Raw genomic sequence first — 26,509 nt, forward strand, 5'->3', positions numbered from 1 at the left:
TTATCCATCTGGGTTCAGATGAAATTAACCTTCTTACCGGAGGTACGTACACTCCTACAAGGAGTGATTCATTTTCACCTCCATATGGTCTTCCTACAACTCAGTGGGATTTGTCACTCGTACTGCAGGCCTTAATCAAGCCTCCTTTCGAGCCGCTACAAGCGACGGATTTCAAAAGGTTGACAGACAAGATAGTATTTGTCTTGGTCATTGCTCCTGCAAGATATGTCAGCTTTTTCATGTAAGCTCCTCATATTTCATCCCAATAGGGATGTTGTGGACTAAAACATCGCACCTTCTAAAGTTGGTCTCCAGATTCCACATCAATCAGGAGATTGTGATTCCGGCATTTAACACGGAATATATCTACAGAGGAACGCTTATTGGATGTGGTCAGGGCTCTGACCATCTACATTGACCGTACTAAGACGGTCAGAAAATCTAATTCCCTTTTCGTGGTTTATGAATTCCACAAAAAGGGTTGGCCAGCGAGCAAACAGACTATTGCTCGCTGGATCTGCATGGCTATTCAAGATGCTTATTGGCAGGATAATCTGCCTTTTCCTCCTTCCACCAAAGCACACTCTTCCAGAGCGGCTGACCTATCATGGGCAACATGCCAAGGTGCTTTGGCCGAACAGCTGTGCAAGGCTGCAACGTGGTCATCTGTTCATACCATCATTAAGTTCTATGCTTTTGACACGTTCGCCTCCCAGGATTCCTCCTTTGGTCGTCAGGTACTTCTGACACCTCAGGCAAATTCCCTCCCTTGAAATACGGCTTGTGACATCCCCGATGTCCCCTGTGGGACCCATGGACCCTGAAAAGGAAAGTTATGGTAGAACCTACCTTTGTTAACTTTCTTTCCTTGAAGTCCATGGGAACCACAGGGCGCCCTCCCTTCAATTTGTTCCTGAGGTATCCCTAGGTGTGATATACTGCACTGTGACCTTTAACGACCATAGTCTTGTTCATGTACCGTGATATGTATGTATGTGTACTTGGACATGTGTTCTCTCTGTCCTCTTCTTTTCTCCGCTTCCTGCTTACGGCTTGTTACCAAAACTGAGCTGTGTGAGCCTGGAGGCGGGGTTATAGGGGAGAGGGCCCGGGCATCCTGGGAAATCTTAAGAAGCTTCGCTGATTGGTGCCTCGGACCCCCTGGATCCACCTACAACCCCCGATGTCCCCTGTGGTTCCCATGGACTTCAAGGAAAGAAAGTTAACAAAGGTAGGTTCTACCATAACTTTCCTTATTGGTCATAGGGCCTAATTCAGACCGGATCGCAAAGCAAACTTTTTCTCTAATGGGCAAAACCATGCTGCACTGCAGGTGGGGCAGACGTAACATGTGCAGATAGAGTTACATTTTGGGTGAGTTATTTTGTTTCTGTGCAGGGTAAATACTGGCTGCTTTATTCTTGCAATGCAATTTAGATTTCAGTTTGAACACACCCCCATCCAAATCTAACGCTCTGTGCGCGTGTTACATCTGCCCCACCTGCAGTGCTGCATGTTTTTTTTTTGTTCATTAGAGAATAATTGTGCTTTGCGATACAATCTGAATTACGCCTATTTTCATTTTTGACGGGGTGCCTGAAATTCTGCCCACATAGTCATTGGCTATAATCTACTGTTACCTTGATAATGACTATATGTAGAATAAACAAAAAAAATTTGGGATTTTCCATGATGTTTCATTGATGATTTTTTTTTATGAGGTATTTAATTACCGTAGATTTCCTTTTAAAAATGTACAGTTTCAGTGAAACCTGTGAGGTTTCACCACCGCAGCCACAAAAAGCTAGCACTTATTGGGGATTTTGTTTTGCCTGCTAGAGGCAGTTGATATAAAATCCCTGGTAAGCTCGGCATGCGATGGCTTATGACTAAATGGATAGGCCACTGCGGGTAATTGGATCCCCCTTAGTGTACGCAGCTGACTTTTCCGCTAAAGTGATGTCTCTTTAGAATGACTTCCCTTCATATGACACCAGCTGTTTCTGACTCCCCTGCAGGGAGCGCTGATTGCCATCGTTGGTAGAGTTGGCTGTGGGAAGAGCACTTTGCTTTCAGCAATCACAGGAGAACTGACAAGGTAACAGCCTCTTACAGCTCATCCCCTATACAGATAACAGCATGTCACACCTTACCACCTGCACAGGTATTGGCACTTCACACCTTAGCACCCGCACAGATACTGGCACCTCACACCTCACCCCCTGCACAGGTACTGGCATTTCACACCTTATCACCCGCACAGGTACTGGCACCTCACACCTCATCCCCTGACCAGGTACTGGCACCTCACACCTCACCCTCTGCACAGGTACTGGCGCCTCACACCTTACCACCCGCACAGGTACTGGCACCTCACACCTCATCCCCTGCACAGGTACTGGCACCTCACACCTCACCCCCTGCACAGGTACTGGCACCTCACACCTTACCACCCGCACAGGTACTGGCACCTCACACCTCATCCCCTGCACGGGTACTGGCACCTCACCCCCTGCACAGGTCAGGTCATTTCACACCTGATACTGGCACCTCACCCCTCATCACTTGATACTGGCACCTCACCCTGTACAAATAGTGAGGACCTGTGATCTCCAGCCCCTTATCACCTGATATTGGTACCTCACCCCTCATCACCTGATATTGGTACCTCACCCCTCATCACCTGATACTGGCACCTCACCCCTCACCACCTGATACTGGCACCTCACCACCTGATACTGGCACCTCACCCCTCACCACCTGATACTGGCACCTCACCCCTCACCACCTGATACTGGCACCTCACCACCTGATACTAGCACCTCACCCCTCACCACCTGATACTGGCACCTCACCCCTCACCACCTGATACTGGCACCTCACCCCTTATCACCTGATACTGGCACCTCACCCCCCATCACCTGATACTGGCACCTCACCCCTCATCACCTGATACTGGCACCTCACCCCTCACCACCTGATACTGGCACCTCACCCCTCACCACCTGATACTGGCACCTCACCCCTTATCACCTGATACTGGCACCTCACCCCCCATCACCTGATACTGGCACCTCACCCCTCATCACCTGATACTGGCACCTCACCCCTCACCACCTGATACTGGCACCTCACCCCTCACCACCTGATACTGGCACCTCACCCCTTATCACCTGATACTGGCACCTCACCCCTCATCACCTGATACTGGCACCTCACCCCTCATCACCTGATACTGGCACCTCACCCCTCATCACCTGATACTGGCACCTCACCCCTCATCACCTGATACTGGCACCTCACCCCTCATCACCTGATACTGGCACCTCACCCCTCATCACCTGATACTGGCACCTCACCCCTCACCACCTGATACTGGCATCTCACATCTATACAATTGTACATATATCAGTTTTTTCACAACTAATGATCGGTAATTGTGAAGAACCCGCTGATAGTTATTTCTTGTTCCAGACTAGGTGGAGACCTCTTTGTGTCCCACCAGGAGTTTGGATTTGGTTTTGTGGCTCAGGAACCATGGATCCAGTTTGCCACCATTAGGGAGAACATTCTATTTGGGAAGGAATTTAATGAGCGCCTGTACCAGGATGTCCTGGAGGCCTGTGCCCTGACCGACGATCTGCGAGTGAGTATGTCAGTGGGTAATGACATCAGGGTTAGTAGGAGCTATGATGTGTGTCCTGTTGTTATGATGTCGTCATTGTTTTGACCCTCGTATATCAGACGGATACCAAGCACCACTTATCGCCTCTAGTTATTGCTGTCTCCTCCATTCGCATTATTTCAGGTCTTTCCTGCCGGGGACCAGACAGAGGTCGGAGAGAACGGTGTCACACTCAGCGGGGGCCAGAAGGCTCGAGTCAGCCTGGCCCGGGCTGTTTATCAGGTTGAGTATTTCTGATGTGATGGAAGAAGGACTGGCTGAGATGCAGGTGGGATACAGGAGACAGAGACGACTGATAATACCAAACCTCTGGGAGGCAGGAACTCCGACAGCAGGGTCTCCAGACTCTCACTCTCTCCATTGTGTCTTCCTGCAGGATATGATTTATCACCATGACACAATATATTATCAATAGGTTACATGTGCCTCCATGTGGCCTTGTGTTGTATTTTCTGCGAATTAGGGACTGTCGGAGGATCGCACATGCGCGCAGACCACATTGCGCATTTGCGAGCCCTTCATGTGGCCACATCCAGCTACGGCCTGCGATTGCAGGTCATACAGCCGGCATTTGAGGGCGGCATACCAGGTTTTTTCTGGGATTGCCATACAAAAACGGAGGCCTTCCCGGCCATTGGGATGGAGGCCGATGACGTCATCAGCGGCTCCGATCCCCCGACGGCCATCGCAGCGCCGTGTAAGTATTAACTTATACGGTGCTGCACCCGGGGGTAATCCGTTTGATGGTGAGCGGTTTTCCCCTCTTCGCACAAGTGTGAAGCCATTCGCAGCTGCGCACAGGGGCGGGCCATCACTCAGGTGGGGAGGTGGCTAACTGATCGCAAATCCAAAACGGAATATACTCTGTAGGCAAGGTTACCTCGTATAGGTTGCAATTGGCAACCTCCTCTAAATATATTGATATATTGTTGGTATCTGTGTTTCAGCAGGTGACTTTTCCCTCTTATTATTAGTGATGGCCATCGATGATTCAAAATCATTCATGGTTTATTGTCGATGTAGAATAGTTTTGCCATCGATGGGGGAGAACCATGGTTTCCCTCCATCGATGTCAAGCATAAAGGAATACTTTTTGTTTTGTTTTTTTCCCCAAGGGACAGGGACACAGAGCATAGCTCCGCCCAAGACACCCGTGAAGCCCCACCCCTTTGTTTTCATTGGCCCACAGGCCAGTGAGTCAAAGAAAATGGGTGACCATCGATAGGTAAAAACATTGATGGTCATCCATTGCATAGTATGCTGCTATCGATGGCCTGTTGCACTATTGCCATCGATGGCCACGATGGCCATTCCTACTTATTACTATTCAGAAACTGACCCTTGTCTATAATAGGAAGCATTAAGAGACAAAGGACAATTTATTTTAACCTTGTCTGTAGATATAGAAAAACCTTTAGTTGTGTTGATAAATGTTTTACCTTACTTAGGAGAAGGACATTTACTTACTGGATGACCCCCTGGCAGCGGTAGACGCTGATGTGGCCTCTCAGCTCATGGAGAGATGCATTCTGGGTATTCTGAGACACAAGACGAGGGTCCTCTGTACCCATCGCACTGAACTGTTGAAAAAAGCGGATGTTCTTGTGCTGATGGATGATGGGAAAATTGTCTGTACAGGTAGTGACATGGCCCAGTCTTATATCTTATTCTCTTTGGTTGCTTTGTGCACACTCATTGTTTTTACATTTGGTCTTTAAGGACCACCGCAAGACATCTTAGCCTTGGTTGAAGCCTCTCCCAAGCTCAAAGCGTCTCAAGAAAGAACACCGGAGAAAGGTGCGTAACTCCTGGTAACAGCGCATTATGGGCATAGCAGCTGTGATTAGGTAATAGCCCATTCAGATGAATAGGCAGCCACTGATTGGCTGAGACATTGACTCAGCCAATCAGCGATTGGCTGAGAGAGGTCTCAGCCAATCAGTGGCTGCCCATTCCATGGTATGGGCTTCATTTGTATGGACTTTGTTAGCAAAGCAAAAAGTACTCAACTGGTCAAAACGGTTCTTGTGTAGTTTCACGGCGCCAGCATATCTAAAATAAAGTAACTTAACTCCATGCCAACGTGGATAGTTCATACCTCCACTATCCACGTTGGCATGTAGTTGTTATTAGATAGCGTAGCGAGCCACCGAGCCCGCAGTGTGGGCGAGCAAAGCCCACCTCGGCAAAGCCCACCGAGCCCGCAGCGTGGGCGAGCGAAGCGAGCCCCGCAAGGGGACTCAGATGCACGGCGCCATGCTGGCGCCGTGAAACTACACAAGTACCGTCAAAACTATTCTGCACCGCAGGTGGGGCTGATGTAACACGTTCAGAGAGAGGTAGATTTTTTTTGTGGGCTATATTAGTTACTGTATGTGGTTTTTTTTGTTGCTTTTCTAAAAAAACTGAATCAGACCCATAATCACTGGACATTTAACAGACCCTCACACCTGTATGGCTAACGAACTCTCACACAAAGGGCCCAATTCATGTTTGTACACAAATGCAGTTGCATTTTTCTAGGCAACAGCAGTTTACATCCTCTTATATCACATCACCTGTACAGGGAACATCTTCTTATTTCTCCTTTGGGAGACATCAGGGGCCACAGCTTTACAGTGGGGAGTGGGAGAGAGCACCAGCACCCTAGAGGTTAAACTTGAACTGCCTCCCAGGCTCCTCCCCTCCTCTACCCCACCTCCAGTCGAGGAAGCTCAGTTTTTTCAGGTGCTGGCAGGAGCCAATTGCTTAGTGGGCGCCCAACTAACATATAAGTACCCATTTAACTTTATTTACACTTGATCCACTTTATCTCCAATTATCGCAACAATTATACAAATGCACAGTCTATCTCACGGTCCTTAGCGCAACTGTACTTTCTTTAACATAGGCAAGTCTGCCCCAGTACCGCTCCTTCGGGACGTATCGTGCTTCAGCCAGCCTTTGTTGCTGCAAGATCCATTCTGCCATTATTGCATTGCATTCAGCTAGCCTGTGTCAGCATGTGTAGAGGGACACAGAGCACTTATTAGCCAGTCTGGTGTTCCACTCTTTCACTGCCGGGCACCTGACCAGTTTCCCCTGTACCTCTCCTCAAAGACAGGAGTCAGGTTACAGACAGAGTTCATGCCCCAGTCAGCTCTGCTAACTCAGTGCAAGGTTGCAACATTGGGCAGTATTCAATGAGCCTGATTCGCCATGTTTTTATGGCGAATTTGTGCTGTTTGGCGAATTTTTGACAAAAACGGTGAATCACCCTATTCAATGACCACATGGCGAATACATTTGAAGGTTTTTTTCGCCATGATTCACCGAGTAGCAATCGCTATCTTTTGATGGAGAAGTGGAATGTGAACTTTTAAAATAAAGTGTTTTGTTTTTTACATTTGGTGTAAAAAAATCAGAAATTTTATTCTGAGGAGGGGCATGCTACTTTTATTCATGTGCTGTAAGCACATGAATATATATTTAATTTAAAAAAAATATATATATATATTTTTTTTTACACAGCAGCCAGCAGGGGGCGCCGGAGCCGAGCCGCTCATTACATATTCATATATTCACTGCACCCGATCGTTACGATCGGGTGTAGTGAATATAGGTCCCCTGCTGGCACCCCCGGGGGGCAGCCTGTGCTGCCTGGCACCCGGGGAGCCCACCTCCCCCCACAAACGTTCTGGGGCAGGCAGAGAGACTTCCATCTCTCTGCCTGCCACCGTCCTCATGCTCCCTGCGGCATTCGCCGCAGGAGCTCATATTCGCTGGTCAGGGGCTCGCTGCCCCTGACTCGTTGAATACCGGAGCCGGTGAGGCTCCGGAACGTGGCGAATGTGCAGCGAATCCAAAAAAGGATTCGCTGCACCTCGCAGGTATTCTTATTGAATACCGCCCATTGTGTACATTAACACTATCACTGCCTGTCGGAAGTCTACTGTGTTAGCTGTACCATATAGGCTACCTGTCTAGTTCACTGCAATGTATGCCTAGTACAAGCAACAGGTACACAACAGGTACACAAGTATAGGTAACATCCTCTTATACCCCATCACCTGTACAGGGAACATCCTCTTATACCCCATCACCTGTACAGGTAACATCCTCTTATATCCCATCACCTGTACAGGGAACATCCTCTTATATCCCATCACCTGTACAGGTAACATCCTCTTATATCCCATCACCTGCACAGGGAACATCAGCTTATATCCCATCACCTGTACTGGGAACATCCTCTTATACCCCATCACCTCTACAGGTTACATCCTCTTATATCCCATCACCTGCACAGGTTACATCCTCTTATACCCCATCGCCTGTACAGGGAACATCCTCTTATATCCCATCACCTATACAGGTAACATCCTCTTATATCCCATCACCTGTACATGTAACATCCTCTTATACCCCATCACCTGTACAGGTAACATCCTCTTATATCCCATCACCTGTACAGGTAACATCCTCTAATATCCCATCACCTGTACAGGGAACATCAGCTTATATCCCATCACCTGTACAGGTAACATCCTCTTATACCCCATCACCTATACAGGTAACATCCTCTTATATCCCATCACCTGTACAGGTTACATCCTCTTATATCCCATCACCTGTACAGGTTACATCCTCTTATATCCCATTACCTGTACAGGGAACATCAGCTTATATCCCATCACCTGTACAGGTAACATCCTCTTATATCCCATCACCTGTACAGGTAACATCCTCTTATATCCCATCACCTGTACAGGTTACATCCTCTTATATCCCATCACCTGTACAGGGAACATCCTCTTATATCCCATCACCTGTACAGGTAACATCCTCTTATACCCCATCACCTGTACAGGTTACATCCTCTTATATCCCATCACCTGTACAGGTAACATCCTCTTATACCCCATCACCTGTACAGGTAACATCCTCTTATACCCCATCACCTGTACAGGTAACATCCTCTTATATCCCATCACCTGTACAGGTAACATCCTCATATCCCATCAACTGTACAGGGAACATCCTCATATCCCATCAACTGTACAGGGAACATCCTCTTATACCCCATCACCTGTACAGGGAACATCCTCTTATACCCCATCACCTGTACAGGGAACATCAGCTTATATCCCATCACCTGTACAGGTAACATCCTCTTCTATCCCATCACCTGTACAGGGAACATCCTCTTATACCCCATCACCTGTACAGGTAACATCCTCTTATATCTCATCACCTGTACAGGGAACATCCTCTTATATCCCATCACCTGTACAGGTAACATCCTCTTATATCCCATCACCTGTACAGGGAACATCAGCTTATATCCCATCACCTGTACAGGTAACATCCTCTTATATCCCATCACCTGTACAGGTTACATCCTCTTATATCCCATCACCTGCACAGGTAACATCAGCTTATATCCCATCACCTGTACAGGTAACATCCTCTTATATCCCATCACCTGTACAGGGAACATCCTCTTATATCCCATCACCTGTACAGGTAACATCCTCTTATATCCCATCACCTGTACAGGTAACATCCTCTTATATCCCATCACCTGTACAGGTAACATCCTCTTATATCCCATCACCTGCACAGGGAACATCAGCTTATATCCCATCACCTGTACAGGTAACATCCTCTTATATCCCATCACCTGTACAGGTTACATCGTCTTATATCCCATCACCTGTACAGGGAACATCCTCTTATATCCCATCACCTGTACAGGGAACATCCTCTTATACCCCATCACCTGTACAAGTTACATCGTCTTATATCCCATCACCTGTACAGGTAACATCCTCTTATACCCCATCACCTGTACAGGTAACATCCTCTTATATCCCATCACCTGTACAGGGAACATCCTCTTATACCCCATCACCTGTACAGGTAACATCCTCTTATATCCCATCACCTGTACAGGTAACATCCTCTTATACCCCATCACCTGTACAGGGAACATCCTCTTATACCCCATCGCCTGTACAGGGAACATCCTCTTATACCCCATCACCTGTACAGGTAACATCCTCTTATATCCCATCACCTGTACAGGTAACACCCTCTTATATCCCATCACCTGTACAGGTTACATCCTCTTATATCCCATCACCTGTACAGGTAACATCCTCTTATACCCCATCACCTGTACAGGTAACATCCTCTTATATCCCATCACCTGTACAGGTAACATCCTCATATCCCATCACCTGTACAGGGAACATCCTCTGATATCCCATCACCTGTACAGGTTACATCCTCTTATATCCCATCACCTGTACAGGTTACATCCTCTTATATCCCATCACCTGTACAGGTAACATCCTCATATCCCATCACCTGTACAGGGAACATCCTCTTATACCCCATCACCTGTACAGGTAACATCCTCTTATATCCCATCACCTGTACAGGGAACATCCTCTTATATCCCATCACCTGTACAGGTAACATCCTCTTATATCCCATCACCTGTACAGGGAATATCCTCTTATACCCCATCACCTGTACAGGTTACATCGTCTTATATCCCATCACCTGTACAGGTAACATCCTATTATACCCCATCACCTGTACAGGTAACATCCTCTTATATCCCATCACCTGTACAGGTAACATCCTCTTATACCCCATCGCCTGTACAGGGAACATCCTCTTATACCCCATCGCCTGTACAGGGAACATCCTCTTATATCCCATCACCTGTACAGGTAACATCCTCTTATACCCCATCGCCTGTACAGGGAACATCCTCTTATACCCCATCGCCTGTACAGGGAACATCCTCTTATATCCCATCACCTGTACAGGTAACATCCTCTTATATTACATCACCTGTACAGGTAACATCCTCTTATATCCCATCACCTGTACAGGTAACATCCTCTTATATCCCATCACCTGTACAGGTAACATCCTCTTATATCCCATCACCTGTACAGGTAACATCACCTGTACAGGTTACATCCTCTTATATCCCATCACCTGCACAGGTTACATCCTCTTATATCCCATCACCTGTACAGGTAACATCCTCTTATACCCCATCACCTGTACAGGTTACATCCTCTTATACCCCATCACCTGTACAGGGAACATCCTCTTATATCCCATCACCTGTACAGGTTACATCCTCTTATATCCCATCACCTGCACAGGTAACATCCTCTTATATCTCATCACCTGTACAGGTTACATCCTCTTATATCCCATCACCTGTACAGGTTACATCCTCTTATATCCCATCACCTGTACAGGGAACATCCTCTTATATCCCATCACCTGTACAGGTTACATCCTCTTATATCCCATCATCTGTACAGGTTACATCCTCTTATACCCCATCACCTGTATAGGTAACTGTTTTTCACCACTGCTTACTGGAATACGTAAGTGTCCTACACCTAAACAGGGAAACACCTCTGACAGATTGTACTGTTTAATCCTATTGTCAGGTGGCAGTCAAGTAAATGAAGAAGTTGAAAACAAAAATGAAAACCTGATTATTGAAAATGAAATGGGAGAAGAAGAGAAGAAAGAAGGCGCAGTGTCCTTACAGGTTTATGCCGCTTACTGGAGAGCGGTGGGAAGTTGCCTGGCTTGTTCTGTGCTATTAGTATTACTACTAATGCAGGGTAAGTGTGATCCCGGTGTCACTTCTGTTTCTGTACTGAATATCAGCAACATGACTTCTGCATCATCAACACAATCACTGTTACTTCCTGAATCATCCGCACATTCACTGCTATTTCCTGCATCATCTGCACCATCACTGCTATTTCCTGCATCATCTGCACCATCACTGCTATTTCCTGCATCATCTGCACCATCACTGCTATTTCCTGCATCATCCGCACCAGCACTGCTATTTCCTCCATCATCCGCTCCAGTACTGCTATTTCCTCCATCATCCGCTCCAGTACTGCTATTTCCTCCATCATCCGCTCCAGTACTGCTATTTCCTCCATCATCCGCTCCAGTACTGCTATTTCCTGCATCATCTGCACCAGCACTGCTATTTCCTTTATCATCCGCACCAGCACTGCTATTTCCTCCATCATCCGCACCAGCGCTTCTATTTCCTCCATCATCCGCACCAGCACTGCTATTTCCTCCATCATCCGCACCAGCACTGCTATTTCCAAAGGAATAGGCCTCTTTTGCCATCTCCTTCGATAAACTCCGCCTTCTTATGTGTTCGTACTCTGATTATTTTATGTGACAGTTTATTAGAGTCCATTTGTTGAATGTGCACTGTGATTGGCCAGCACCCTGCTTGCAGAAATGGACAGGGTTTCAGGTTTTCCCATTACAAATATTAGGCTTTTCTCCCCGCACATTAAGAAAGAAAGACAAAGATCCGTGGCTGATTAATTTATTTCTATGTATATGTTCCGTTACAGCCTCAAGGAACATTTCTGATTGGTGGCTATCACACTGGATTGCAAGCTTAACAGACAAGCCTGGAAATGCTTCCCTTGGAAATGTTGCCCTCTCTGTGATGTCTCCCTCATTGCTACTGTTCTCCACCGGGGGTCTTGTGTGAGTATTATACAAGCGGTGCTTTAGCGCAGCCATAACCTTGTACTACTGATGTATTACACCCCCGGTGAGTCTCTGTATATACCAAGCACACAGTACTACTGATGTGTTATACCCCAGTTCAGTCTCTATATATACCAAGTATACAGTAGTACTGACGTGTTATACCCCAGGTCAGTCTCTATATACACAGTACTACTGATGTGTTATACCCCAGGTCAGTCTCTATATATGTATACCAAGTACACTGTACTAGTGTTCATTCTAGCACCTGTCATCTTTGAAAACCCATGCAGTTCCTCTTCCCTGCCTGGGGTGTCCCTGTCTGCAGTAGTGCTTCTAGCACAGTGTGGTCTGTATCTCAGCACTGATATGCAAACCAGACCTGTGCTAGAAACACCACAGCAGACAGCGACATCCCAGGCAGCGCGGAGGAACTGCATGGGTTTTCAAAGATGGCGGATGCTAGATTGAACACTACAGTACTACTGATGTGTTATACCCCAGGTCAGTCTCTATATACCAAGTACACAGTACTACTGACGTGTTTTACCCAAGAATATTCAAAGCTGGCAGGATGTTGTCATCAGGCCCTCGGACAAGGGGGGCAACGTGGTGATTTGCCCCCAAAACCTCCACACTGCAGAGGCATACAAACAACTTAATAACACGGAATGTTACTGACCAATTATGCTTAATCCACTTGAAATAATAAAATCTAAATATGAATCAATACTACAGAATGGCGCCATCGCCAAAAAGGAATATGAATATCTGTGGGTGGAAAATGCAAATATTGCCACACTTTATTTGCTTCCAAAAATTCATAAAAAACCCTGTCATTCCACCTGGGAGACCTATCATCTCGGGGATTGGATGCATATCTGAAAGGGCAAGCATATTTCCTAGACAGAGGATGATAGAGGCCTTAACACTTTAAGATATTTCCTCAACATTGAGGACTATGGTTCATTTCACGATTTTCACGAAGGACAGGAGTGCAGCCAGGACAAGCTGCAGGGAGCAATGGCCTGACAGGTGACCAAAAGGAAGCCCAAAGACTGCAGCTCTCAGCAACAGGAACAGGAAATTGCAAACAGGAAACTAGAAGCTATCACCGGCCCTGCATTGCTGGGGAGAATGCTTTAAGAAGGGCTCAGGTGATTAACCCACCTGTGACATATCCAGCCAACCTGCCAGCAGGAATCACGAGCTCATTGTCTATCAGCCTTGTGAATAAATCAAGTTTCCAGAAGATTTGAGCTGCAATGGCACAGACTGACCACCGGAGGCCACCAGAGAGTCAAATGCCAAACACAAACTGAACAGAACACAAAACAGAACTGAACCATTATTAATGGTTCCTAAAAGGCAGTAGGTGCCTTTTGGAAGACTTCCTAACCGACCAGAACAATAATGCTTTAAACCTAAAACTCACCTCTGAGATAAGTGACACGAGATCTATTTCTTGGAACTCAAGATCTATAAAGGTCTCAACGGGAAATTGGAGACCAAACTATTTAGGACAGGGATGTCCAAACTTTTTGCAACGAGGGCCAGATTTGGTGAAGTGTAAATGTGTGGGGGCCGACCATTCAGCCTGACATTCTTTGAATCATTAATCACATCAGAATAATCCCCACTCTGCCCCCATTCACTCTATGTCCCCCAGCCTGCCCCTTCACTGTATTTCCCCAGCCTGCCCCCATTCACTGTATATCCCCCATTCATTGTATGTCCCCCACTCTGCCCCCATTCATTGTATGTCCCCTAGCCTTCCCCCCTTCTCTTAATGTCCATCAGTACCTCCATTCATTGTATGTCCCCAAGCCTGACCCTCCTTCACTGTATGACTCCCATTCACTGTATGACCCCCATTCAGGGCCGGCGCCACCACTAGGCAGCTTTAGGCATTTGCCTAGGGCGCCGACCACTGGAGGGCGGAAGTTGGACCAGGTGTCGTCCTCACCCGCCGCATCGCCCGTGCCCGTCGTCCCCCGTGGAGTGACTTGGCAGCAACAGCAGCACGGACACCGGCAGCAGGAGGTGAGTGGACACACTCCTCCTCCCCCCGTGCTGCCGCCGCCGCATCGCACATCCTCCCCCTGCCCCCTGTGGAGATAATTGGTGGCAGCAGCAAGGGGACAACCGCAGCCTGTGCCCTGCCAGCCTTCGCTCTAAGCTCAGCCTGTGCTCGAGCAACCCAGTCCTCCTTCCAGGCGGGGTCCAGGGAGAGCCCTGCCCGCAGCCAGGCTCACCCCCGGCTGTCCAGCACAGAGAGGAACCGGAGTCTGGCCAGAGCCCTGCTCCCCGCAGATCCAGCAGCAAAAGCCAGAGTGACACTCTCTTCCCCCCGTGCTGCTGCCCCATCGCACATCCTCCCCCCGCCCCCCATGAAGATACTCGGCGGCGGCAGCAGCAGCACGGCCACCGGCAGCAGAAGGAGGTGAATGGACACTCTCCTCCTCCCCCCCCCCGTGCTGCCGCCGCATCGCACATCCCCCCGACCCCCGTGGAGATACTTACCCATGGAGCAGGCGAGCGCCGGGGAGCCCCCGCCTAGGGCGCTCCGGTGCCTAGCACCGGCCCTGCCCCCATTCACTATGTACCCCACTCTGCCCCGTTCACTGTATGTCCCCCAGCCTGCCCCTGCTCCCACTTCTCTAAATGGCCATCACTGCCTCCATTCACTGTATGTCCCCCAGCCTGACCCTCCTTCACTGTATGTCCCCCACTCTGCCCCCTCCATTCTCTGTATGTTTCCCAGAGCCTTGTGTGAGCCAGAGGACGGACAGGCTCAAGCAGGCACTGCAAGGACAGGAGATGCTTGGGCTCCCGCTGCTGCCCTCCTCCGCTCTGCATGTTACTGGAGCATGCTTCCCCCTTGCTGCCCCCTCCCCAAACACTGCTGTCACTGTGATTGCGGAGTAGGGTGATATACGATTGCAGCAGCAGGGGTAGGACACCAAACACATCTCACTGTGGCGGCCGGCATCTCCTCAGTTCAGCAGACAGCAAGGTAAAGGCGCGCTCGCCGGGGCCCCACCTTTAGTGTCCTGTGCTGTGCTTCTCACATCTGATCCTCTGCCCGCTTCCAGCTGGAGGCTGCGGGTCACTTGAAATGACAGCGCGGGCCGCAATTGGCCCCCGGGCTTGACTTTGGACATGCCTGATTTAGGAAAAGCACAGCTACTAATAGTGTGCTACATCAAAAAAGCCACCATCCCCCCCCCCCCACCCCACACACAATTGAAAATATCCCTAAAGGCGAATTTCTCAGACTTCGGAGAAATGTATCGGATGAGACAATTTACAGGCAACAATGCAAATAACTCACCAGTAGACTCAAGGATCAGGGATACAGCAACAGGCCTCTGAAGAGGGCGCAAAAATCAATAAACATTACTAATAGAGAATCCCTCATTGTTAAATCAGAAACCATGGTGGATAAGAAAAAGCAGAACGAGCGAGCTCAGGGAGGACAGAAACCTCCCATGGAGCAGAAGGGCAGAATCAGCCTCCATTGTTGGTTGAAGTTGCTTATGAACCTAGGTTCATAAGCAACGTCAACCAACAATGGAGGCTGATCAAAAACAGTATCCAGAAATATTGCCATGTTCTGACTTCAGATGAGGATCTGGCCAAATTTATTGGTGACAATGTTGCTATCCGCTGGAGGAGGTCACCCAACCTAAGAGACCACCTGGTCACTAGTCACTATATGAGGACGAAACCAAAAATTCCAACACTCACTGGTTCATTCCCGCGTGGAGTCTGTAAATCATGGAAATACATGCTTAGAATAAAGGAGATGCATGACAGATCTGGCAACCTTAATAAAATCAAAGACTATATAAACCGTCACACGAAAGAAGTTATTAATTGTGTGGCCTGCAACGGTGGTGCAAAATCTGTCGGCATGACAAGCCGTATGTTAAAGCAACGTATTTTGGAACATATTTGCACAATCCGTAATGCTGCCACTTATATAACAAAGTCAAAGTAACGGACATCAGTGGCTCGACACGATCATCATAAACATAGGGGAGACCTCAGTTACTTCAAAGCATTCGGGATAGAAAGCATCCATTTTGGGATCAGGGGACGAGAGTTGCTGGACCTTTACCCTGAATACCATGGCTCCTAATTCCCTGAATGAGCAGATCAACTTCAGCTCATTTTTAGAATTATGGTCTCCTTATGCACCTACCTGAGCATGTCCTATAAAACTCTGCTGACCACAATATATGAAGGTGTCTATTAACGTTTTTTTGCGGCATACCTTTAAATATATTAAACTATATAAATATTAAACTATATAAATCTACATTATTGAATATTTTTCTTTCTCCTCTATGTTAGCACAAGGGAACTAAGGGCCTTATTCTAGTTCACTCTTAGAGTGAGATCTATATTGCAGTGTAAAAATAATGCAGCCAGTATTTACCCTGCACAGAAACTAAATAACTCACCCAAACCTAAATCTCTCTGCAGATGTTACATCTGCCCCCCTGCAGTGCACATGGTTCTGTCCAGCTAAGAAGGAATTTGCCTGAAAGGGCAGTATTCAATTAACATTATCGCAGCGTGCAGCGAATCCTGTTTAGGATTCGCTGCACAGTCGCTGTGTTCCGGATCCTCGCTGTCCCCCTGCTATCCCCGTATTCAACGTCGCAGGGGCTCTTTGCCCCTGACGGCGAATCTTAACCCCTGCGGCGTCCTGCAGGGAGCCGGGGGACGGCGGCAGGCAGGGAGATGGAAGTCTCCCTGCCTGCCCCAGAACGTATGTGGAGGGGAGGAGGGCTCCCCGGGACCCAGGCAGCACAAGCTGCCCCCCGGGAGAGCCAGCAGGGGACCGGGTATTCATTGCTCCTGATCGTGCATATGTAATTATCAGGAGCAGTGAATATATGAATATCTAATGAGCGGCTCTCGGCTCCCGGCCCCCTGCTGGCTGTTATGTGTAAAAATAAATAATATTTTTAAATTAAATATATATTCATGTGCTATAAGCGCATGAATAAAAATAACATGCCCCTTCACAGAATAAAATTCCTGATTTTTTTACACCAAATGTAAAAAAACAACAACTTTATTTTAAAAGTTCACCTTCCACTTCACCATAAAAAGATGGCGATTTGCTACACAGCGACACACGGCGAAAATCACTTGGGAAAGACGGCGAAAAGTGCACGTTGAACAGGGTGATTCAATTTCTGACACAAAAAATCACCTTCCAACGCGAAAATAGCACAAATTCGCCATAAAACATGGCGAATTGGCCTCATTGAATACTGCCCAAAGAGTGAACTAGAATAAGGCCCTAAATGTGTTCCTTAAATTACTTAAATTTCTCACAACCTTATGTTTATTTAGTTAGTTGATCCCACTATCTCTTCCTTTTGGAGATCATCTACAAGAAGGAGCAGTCCTATTTACATCAGTATGGGTTGCCCAAATGTTTAAACTACTTCCTTGTTATTTTTTCACTCTGGTACAATAATATAAAATAAATCCTACTGTTCAAAACCTATTTTTGTAAGATATTAGTTACTAATACCATAATCCAGGTCATAATTGGTCACACAATTCCAATGAATTGATGACGTTACATACAGATGAACCACAGTATATGTATATTTTTTATACGGTCTCAATTTGTTTTTTCCACTCTTTAATTGCTTAGTTTCATTACTCAATTACCTGTTTACCAGGCTAAATCTTCTTTGTACACAATGATCTATGGGTTTATTGCAACAATGTATCCAATTTATAACTATGTGCCCTTGGTATATGGTATATTATATTATCTCTTATATATTTAGCCAGATCTGTCACTCAACCCCTGTGGAGAACGTTCCTGTGTAGAACAGTTTCACTTTCATGTGTCTGACGTTCCACCCCCTTGACATCACCTCCCCCCGCCCAGCCAGGGCTACAGTACACGCCCACCATCCACCATTACTCCACAGCCACCATCCACCATTACTCCTGCACATCCCTACCCTCTGCCAGGACCCCCGCGACCCCCCTCCCGCGATTCGCGGGACCCCCCGCGACCCCCCCTCCCGCGATTCGCGGGACCCCCCGTGACCCCCCCTCCCGCGAATCGCGGGACCCCCGCGACCCTCCCGCGAATCGCGGGACCCCCGCGACCCTCCCGCGAATCGCGGGACCCCCGCGACCCCCCCTCCCGCGATTCGCGGGACCCCCGCGACCCCCCCCTCCCTCGATTTGCGGAACCCCCGTGACCCCCCCTCCCGACATTCGCAGGACCCCGCACCCCCCCTCCCGCGATTCGCGGGACCCCCGCTTTCCACCCTCCCGCGAGTCGCGGGACCCCCGCGACCCCCCCTCCCTTGATTCGCGGGACCCCCGCGAACCCCCCCTCCCGCGAATCGCGGGACCCCCGCGACCCCCCTCCCGCGATTCGCGGGACCCCCGCGACCACCCCGGTGTCCGGACTATTGTTAGACAGCACTTACATCGACAGCCATTACATCGACACCATTAGTTCGACACCTCAATAGGTCGACATGGTTTTAGGTCGACATACCATTAGGTCGACATGTCATTATGTCGACAGCTCATTAGGTCGACAGCTCATTAGGTCGACAGCTCATTAGGTCGACATGTTTTTAGGTCGACACTGCCATTAGGTCGACAGTGTCTATGTCGACAGTCAAAAGGTCGACATGGTTTTTTTCACTGTTTATTGAGCCGACATGTGCCGACAGGCGGTATTTCATGCCCTACTATCCACTAGGGCGTGGTGGGAGAATAAAATAGTGTGCCGAGCGCAGCGAGGCACCGTGCCTAAAGCATAGCGAGCGGCTTCGGTACACTTCAAACTGTGTCCATGTCGACTGTGTCGACATTTCGGCCAAAAAACAGTGAAAAAACCCATGTCGACCTTTTGACTGTCGACATAGACTCTGTCCACCTAATGGCAGTGTCGACCTAATGAGCTGTCGACCTAATGAGCTGTCGACCTAATGAGCTGTCGACCTAATGAGCTGTCGACCTAATGACATGTCGACCTAATGGTATGTCGACCTAAAACCATGTCGACCTATTGAGCTGTCGAACTAATGGTGTCCATGTAATGGCTGTCGATGTAAGTGCTGTCTAATATCCGTCCCAGACCCGACCACCCCCTCCCGCGATTCGCTGGACCTCCGCGACCACCCCCTCCCACGAAACGCGGGACCCCCGCGACCCTCCCGCAAATCGCGGGACCCCAGCGACCCCTCCCTCCCGCGAGCCCCCTCCCGCGATTCGCAGGACCCCTGCATCCTCCCCTCCCGCGATTCGCGGGACCCCTGCGACCCCCCCTCCCGGCATTAAAGGGCCCCCCGCGACCCCCCCTCCCGCGATTCACGGCACCCCCCCCCTACTGTGATTTGCGACCCCCCTCCCGCAATTCGCGCCGCCCCCTCCCGCGATTCACGGAACCCCCTGTAGCGCCCCCCTCCCGCGATTTGCGGGCCCCCTCGGCACTTCTCGCGATTTGCGACCGCCCCCTAATTCACACATTCGGGGACCCCACCTCCCGCGATTCATGCCCCCCTCACGCAATTCACGGCACCCCCCACACCCCCCTTCCTGCGATTCGCAACCCCCCACGACCCCCCCTCCCGCGATTCACGAAACCCCCCGTAGCGCCCCCCTCCCGCGATTTGCGGGCCCCCTCGGCACCTCTCGCGATTTGCGACCGCCCCGTAATTCACACATTCGGGGACCCCCCCTCCCGCGATTCATGCCCCCATACCCCCCTTCCTGCGATTCTGAACCCCCCACGACCCCCCCTCCCGCGATTCATGCCCCCTCCCGCGATTCACGGACCCCTGCGCCCACCCTCCCTTGATTCACGCCCCCCTCATGCAATTCACGGCAACCCCCACACCCCCCCTCCTGCGATTCGCAGCCCCCCCACGACCCCCGCCTCCTGCGATTCATGACCCCTCCCGTGATTCACGGACCCCCGCACCCCCCCCCCCCCTTGACTCCACGCGCCCCTCCCGCAATTCACGGACCTCCGCAACCCCCCCTCCCGCAATTCACTAATGCCGACAACACCCCTCCCGCAATTTGCGGACCCCCCTTCCCACGATTCAAGCCCCCCCGCGCCCCCGCCCACGATTTGCGGACCCCCGCCCCCTCCCGCTAACCACGGATCCCCTTCCGGCAATTCCACCCCCCAGCGGACCACCGCGGCCCCCGCATTTCACGTACCCCCGTGACAATGGGGGATCCTGTACCACCACAAGCAGGTACCGCCCCTAGGTGGGAAATCCGTCCCTGGCTGCCGCACTGCAGGTTTCCCCACTGCCCTCTGCACCAGCGCCACAACTTTTATCAATGTCTTGCCCACATACCACTATTATACAGCCTCCTGCTCTCATGCACGCTCACTCCCTCCCAGTGGGAGGAGACGCTCACCCACTGCCGGGAGCTGCATACTGTCCCCCACCCTCCTCCAGTTCTAGGGATGCCCATCGACCATCAATGATTTTCAAATAATCGATGGTTTATGGCCGATGTTGAATACTTTTGCCATCAATGTGGGAGGACACTGCCCTGCCTCCTGTTCTCCTGCCCCGTAACTTCCGCCAGTGGAGACCCGCTCACCCTGTGTTGCCCACATTCCCCTATCATGCTTTACCGCCCAGCCTCCTGCTCTCATGCACCCTAACTCCCACCCAGTCGGAGGAGAAACTGACTCCTGTATTTCTGTGCTGCCACGCTGGACCCTCACCCACTGGCAGAAGCTGCACAGTGTCCACCACCCTCTTTAGTCCCCCGTATGCCCACACACCCCTATCACTACCCAGCTTCCTGCTCTCCTGAACCGTAACTTCCACCACTGGGTAATCGCTGACGCTGTGTTGCCCACATACCCCTATCATGCCTCATAGCCCAGCCTCCTGCTCTCATGCACCCTAACTCCCACCCAGTAGGAGGAGACACTGACTCAGGGCCACCGTCCGGTACTCCTGTGCTGCCACGCTGGACCCTCACCCACTGCCAGAAGCTGCAATACAGGGCATCTTTCATACAATTCTAACCATATTTCTCACAATACAAATGTTCACAAATTAAGGGGCGTAGCCCCTTACGCCGGTGTGAAGAGCGCCCGTAGGGCGCGATGAATCACCTAGTTACTTTATATTAGCCATTTGTTCATCTAACTTATAACTGTTATGCCTGGATGAGGCTTGTTTGACTACCCAATTGATTAATTCATTAAATCCTGAACACTTATAAAATCTGGCTGCTTTGAAGACACAAATAGGATGTGAGCAAGCCCCATGGGTGGGGGCGAAACGCGTGTTCCAGCTGTCTGTCCATGCACCTTACTCCTACCCATTGATCCTCTACTGACACCGTAGCAATAGAAAATGGCTTACAGTAGGTAGAACAGCCGCTCCGCCTATTCACTACAGCCGCGGCTGCAGGAGAGCCGTCAGAGGCCGTCCCAGCTATTTACTACAGCCGCAGACCAAGGTCACGAAGCAGGTACCTGTCCCCCGCAACCTGACTTAGCCTCACTAGTACATAGTATTATCCGTGCACATCATATACCCAGTACATAGTATTATCTGTGTGTCCCACCCTCAGGTTAATATTTATACACAGTATTACCCCCAGATCAGTACATATACCCAGTACATAGTATTATCCGTGTGTCCCACCCTCAGGTTAGTATTTATACACAGTATTACCCCCAGGTCAGTACATATACCCAGTACATAGTATTATCCGTGTGTCCCACCCTCAGGTTAGTATTTATACACAGTATTACCCCCAGGTCAGTACATATACCCAGTACATAGTATTATCCGTGTGTCCCACCCTCAGGTTAGTATTTATACACAGTATTACCCCCAGATCAGTACATATACCCAGTACATAGTATTATCCGTGTGTCCTACCCTAAGGTTAGTATTTATACACAGTATTACACCCATATCAGTACATATACCCAGTACATAGTATTATCCGTGTGTCCCACCCTCAGGTTAGTATTTATACACAGTATTACACCCATATCAGTACATATACCCAGTACATAGTATTATCCGTGTGTCCCACCCTCAGGTTAGTATTTATACACAGTATTACCCCCAGGTCAGTACATATACCCAGTACATAGTATTATCCGTGTGTCCTACCCTCAGGTTAGTATTTATACACAGTATTACCCCCAGGTCAGTACATATACCCAGTACATAGTATTATCCGTGTGTCCTACCCTCAGGTTAGTATTTATACACAGTATTACCCCCAGGTCAGTACATATACCCAGTACATAGTATTATCCCTGTGTCCCACCCTCAGGTTAGTATTTATACACAGTATTACCCCCAGGTCAGTACATATACCCAGTACATAGTATTATCCGTGTGTCCTACCCTCAGGTTAGTATTTATACACAGTATTACCCCCAGGTCAGTACATATACCCAGTATGCAGTGTTGTCCAGTATGTAATATTGTATAAGGTCCTTATTCCTGTACTGTGCTTGGATTGGGTATGATATTGGGTATTTATTCTACGTTCAGGTCCCCGGTCAGCTTGGGTCATTCTACAGAACAGAACTCTTCTCAGGATTTAACCTTCTATTTGTCTGTCTATGGGGGAATTGCAGCAGCAAACTCCGTGTTCGCCGCCCTCCGTGCTTTGCTTTTCGCCTTTGGAGTTGTCCGTGCAGCCACTGTTATTCACAGACGCCTGTTACAGAGAGTGCTGAGGGTAAGACTCAATCACCTCTCCCAGTAGACAAATTGTCATCACAATAGGAGTAGTAGTTCAGGGTTAACCTAAGTCGTCATTGTACTGCGGAGGATGAGGTCCATCTAAAGGCTCCTTGCTATTGGTATCAATTGGAGACTTTAGGAATTGGCCAATCATGTACTGGGTGAGCCAGACACTCAGACCCACTGGGGGTAGTGGGGCTTCTCTCAGTTAGATTGCTGTGCATTAGCATTATAGGATGACATCACACACAAGGACATGTGATCATCAGATGGAGCCTATATAAGGATCAGCAGCCTTTTTGTGACTAGTATGTGGGGCCATTCAGGCATCTGTCCTCAGAGATGTCCCGAATGGCACCATTGCCAACCATAGTTTCGTGGGCAGACCAATGCCTGCCGGGGGTCAACGGCTGATGTCACAGGATGTCAGCCACCTGCCCCGTCAAATAAGATCTTTGCAGCTTACCGAGCCAATCAGATGGAGCCTTCTTCAGCTAGCCTTCTCTGAAGAGCCACGGCTCACCAAGGCCTATTGTTCTCAGCTGCAATACAATGCATAGAACAATACAGTAGGGGATTTGCATAGGATTAAGTCCAACAGCTCTGGCTCACTTAGTCCTATTAAAGGGCTAGATGAGGATGGCTCTATCTGTAGATAACATAAGGGTCTATCAGAATTTATCTGTTGGCGTATGGTGAATTTGATATATTGTGTGGGGTTCCTGTCCTCTCTGTGGACGTCCTGTAATTCTCTCTCCTCTCCCCAGGCTACAGTAACTTTCTTTGACAGCACACCGGTCGGACGCATCATCAATCGCTTCTCCTCAGACCTGTACTGTGTGGACGACACCCTGCCTTTCATCCTCAATATACTCCTGGCTAACATCTTTGGGTTGCTGGGAATGCTGGTGATGATCAGCTATGGGCTGCCCTGGATTCTGCCCATTCTTCTGCCTCTCGCCCTGTTGTACTACTACATCCAGCGATTCTACCGCCACACGTCACGGGAACTGAAGAGACTGCAGAGCATCACACTGTCCCCGATCTACAGCCACTTCTCTGAGACGCTGACTGGCCTGAGCACCATCCGAGCCACCCGCCACACTGGCAGGTTAGATATTGGCTACCCCCATTACACCCGCCACACTGGGCGTTCTCATGCTAATGGGCCGATGACGCAAATGATGTGGCTGTTCCCCCGCAGGCTGCGAATGGATGCCAATGTAAAACATCCATTCGCATGCCGTGCAAGCATACACGCAGTGTGAATGGTGGGCCGGCATACCCCTAGGTATTCGCAAGGCAGGATCTGGTTGACTCGCAAGGATGCAAATTCACATCCGTGCGACTCAACCAGAATAACCCCCAATGTCTAGTCAGACAGTCAATAGGTCGACACCAAAAGTTAGACATGCATTAGTTAGACATTGGCAAAAGTTAGACATGCATTAGTTAGACATTGGCAAAAAAAAGTTAGACATGCATTATTTAGACATTGACAAAAGTTAGACATGCATTAGTCAGACATTGGCAAAAGTTAGACATGCATTAGTTAGACATTGGCAAAAGTTAGACATGCATTCGTCAGACAATGGCAAAAGTTAGACATGCATTCGTCAGACATTGGCAAAAGTTAGACATGCATTAGTTAGACATTGGCAAAAGTTAGACATGCATTAGTTAGACATTGGCAAAAGTTAGACATGCATTCGTTAGACATGCATTCGTCAGACATTGGCAAAAGTTAGACATGCATTAGTCAGACATTGGCAAAAGTTAGACATGCATTAGTTAGACATTGGCAAGTTAGACATGCATTAGTTAGACATTGTCAAAAAAAGTTAGACATCCATGAGTCCGACAGTGGGACAAGTTAGACATGCATTCGTTAGACATTGGCAAAAGTTAGACATGCTTTCTTTATACATTCGCAAAAGTTAGACATGCTTTCTTTATACATTCCCAAAAGTTAGACATGCTTTCTTTAGACATTGGCAAAAATTAGACATGCTTTCTTTAGACATTGGCAAAAGTTAGACATGCATGACTCCGATAGTGAGACAAGTAAAATCAATATGAATACATGGACACCGTGTAAGTGTATCGCGTTCCCTCGCATGGCTGACTGCGCTCGGCACTCTTTTCTGTTCTCCCTCTATGCCCACTGGGATGGTAATGTATGAATAAGTTGGTTTAAAAAAAAGTTGGTTGCCGGGATAGTGAGTGCGTTGGCGTGTCTAACTTTTGGCAATGTCTAACTAATGCATGTCTAACTTTTGGTGTCGATCTATTGACTGTCTGACTAGACATTGACTGTCAGCCATCTGGAACCTTGTTTTTAATTACATAATTGTCTACATTTTCTTTATTCCACTGTTCTCTTCTCGCGGTCAGGACATGAATTGGTTCAGTCGCACAGGAAATATGAAATTGATAACATAAAAGTTGTATTTTATTATAATAATCTCCCAGTGCACCACCCACAGACATTCTTTTCTTTACCCCTGAACTGACATCCATTGTCTAGTGGGAGCACACCTCAGCCTCATATGGACCTGTTTACAAAGAGGTAACCTGAACAGCCGTTATCAATGTCATATTTCCTGTGCGACCAACGTTTTTTTTCTTCGTTTGTGCAGGCCATGAATTGATTTCTCTTGGCGCAGAACACTTAATTTGTCCTTTTTAGTACAGTACTTCAACTTTTTGACTGTCTGCCAGAGAAACCAATCTGGACATAGATTACATCTTTGCCTTGAACTCCTTTAAGTTTCCATTTTCTATATATGCAATGGTGTTTGGAGTTAAGTTCTGTGCCCCCGTCCTGGGTGCTACTGCTGCATGACGATATTGTTTTTTCCATGGTGACTGCGGGAGTTAACTTGCCAGAATTCACTTATCCTGTTTGTGACGCCTAAAGTTTTTTAATGCCCAGTTACTGAGGTGTGCTTACTCTTTGGCCAGTATTCAATGTTTTTTTAGCGATGTGCAGCGAACAGTGAACATTGATTAGGGTGAATGAGATTTTCAGTGAAAGAGATTCACCACAAGGAGTGAAAACAGCCCAATTCGCCGAAAAAAAAACAGTGAATCGGGAGCATTGAATTTCTGGCCTATGTGGCGGTCTAGTTCTGAGATTCAACCAAAGTGCACCTTGACAGAGGCAAATATTGGTGGAATCTCCCCTTAATGCAGGAAAGAAAACACAATAGACATACATCCCAACATGACCCATTCCAGGAGGGACACAATGCTCTGCTCCTGCACTTTCCTCTTTATGTATGATTACTATCACCTGTGGTGGAACAGCTTGCTTATCAATTAACCAGTTCAACACAGGTGATGGCAATCATACATTAAGAGGGATGTCCAGGAGCAGAGCATTGTGTCCCTCCTGGAGAGGATCATGTTGGAAGTATGCAATAGGTCCTACAGCAATGGGTGGCCAAACCAGTCCTCAAGATCTACCAACGGTCCACATTTTCCAAATCACCTAGCTGGTGTACAGCTG

At 48.5% G+C, this 26,509-nt stretch overlaps 1 protein-coding gene across 3 annotated transcripts in view; it reads left to right on the forward strand.

Moving 5' to 3' along the window:
• The window catches only part of ABCC10 (ATP binding cassette subfamily C member 10), a 53,322-nt gene that overhangs the window by 19,146 nt on the left and 7,667 nt on the right, over nt 1–26,509 (forward strand). For all 3 annotated transcript variants that reach the window (XM_083175351.1, XM_083175349.1, XM_083175352.1), the window contains 9 exons: nt 2,019–2,098; nt 3,475–3,646; nt 3,809–3,907; nt 5,134–5,323; nt 5,405–5,482; nt 11,152–11,331; nt 12,100–12,238; nt 22,804–22,993; nt 23,766–24,109. In XM_083175351.1, coding sequence (XP_083031477.1) covers nt 2,019–2,098; nt 3,475–3,646; nt 3,809–3,907; nt 5,134–5,323; nt 5,405–5,482; nt 11,152–11,331; nt 12,100–12,238; nt 22,804–22,993; nt 23,766–24,109 — 1,472 coding nt within the window. The remainder of the gene's footprint in view (nt 1–2,018; nt 2,099–3,474; nt 3,647–3,808; nt 3,908–5,133; nt 5,324–5,404; nt 5,483–11,151; nt 11,332–12,099; nt 12,239–22,803; nt 22,994–23,765; nt 24,110–26,509) is intronic.

Source organism: Crinia signifera, chromosome 3 (assembly GCF_055691185.1).
Source record: "Crinia signifera chromosome 3, ASM5569118v1, whole genome shotgun sequence".
Taxonomy (NCBI): domain Eukaryota; kingdom Metazoa; phylum Chordata; class Amphibia; order Anura; family Myobatrachidae; genus Crinia; species Crinia signifera.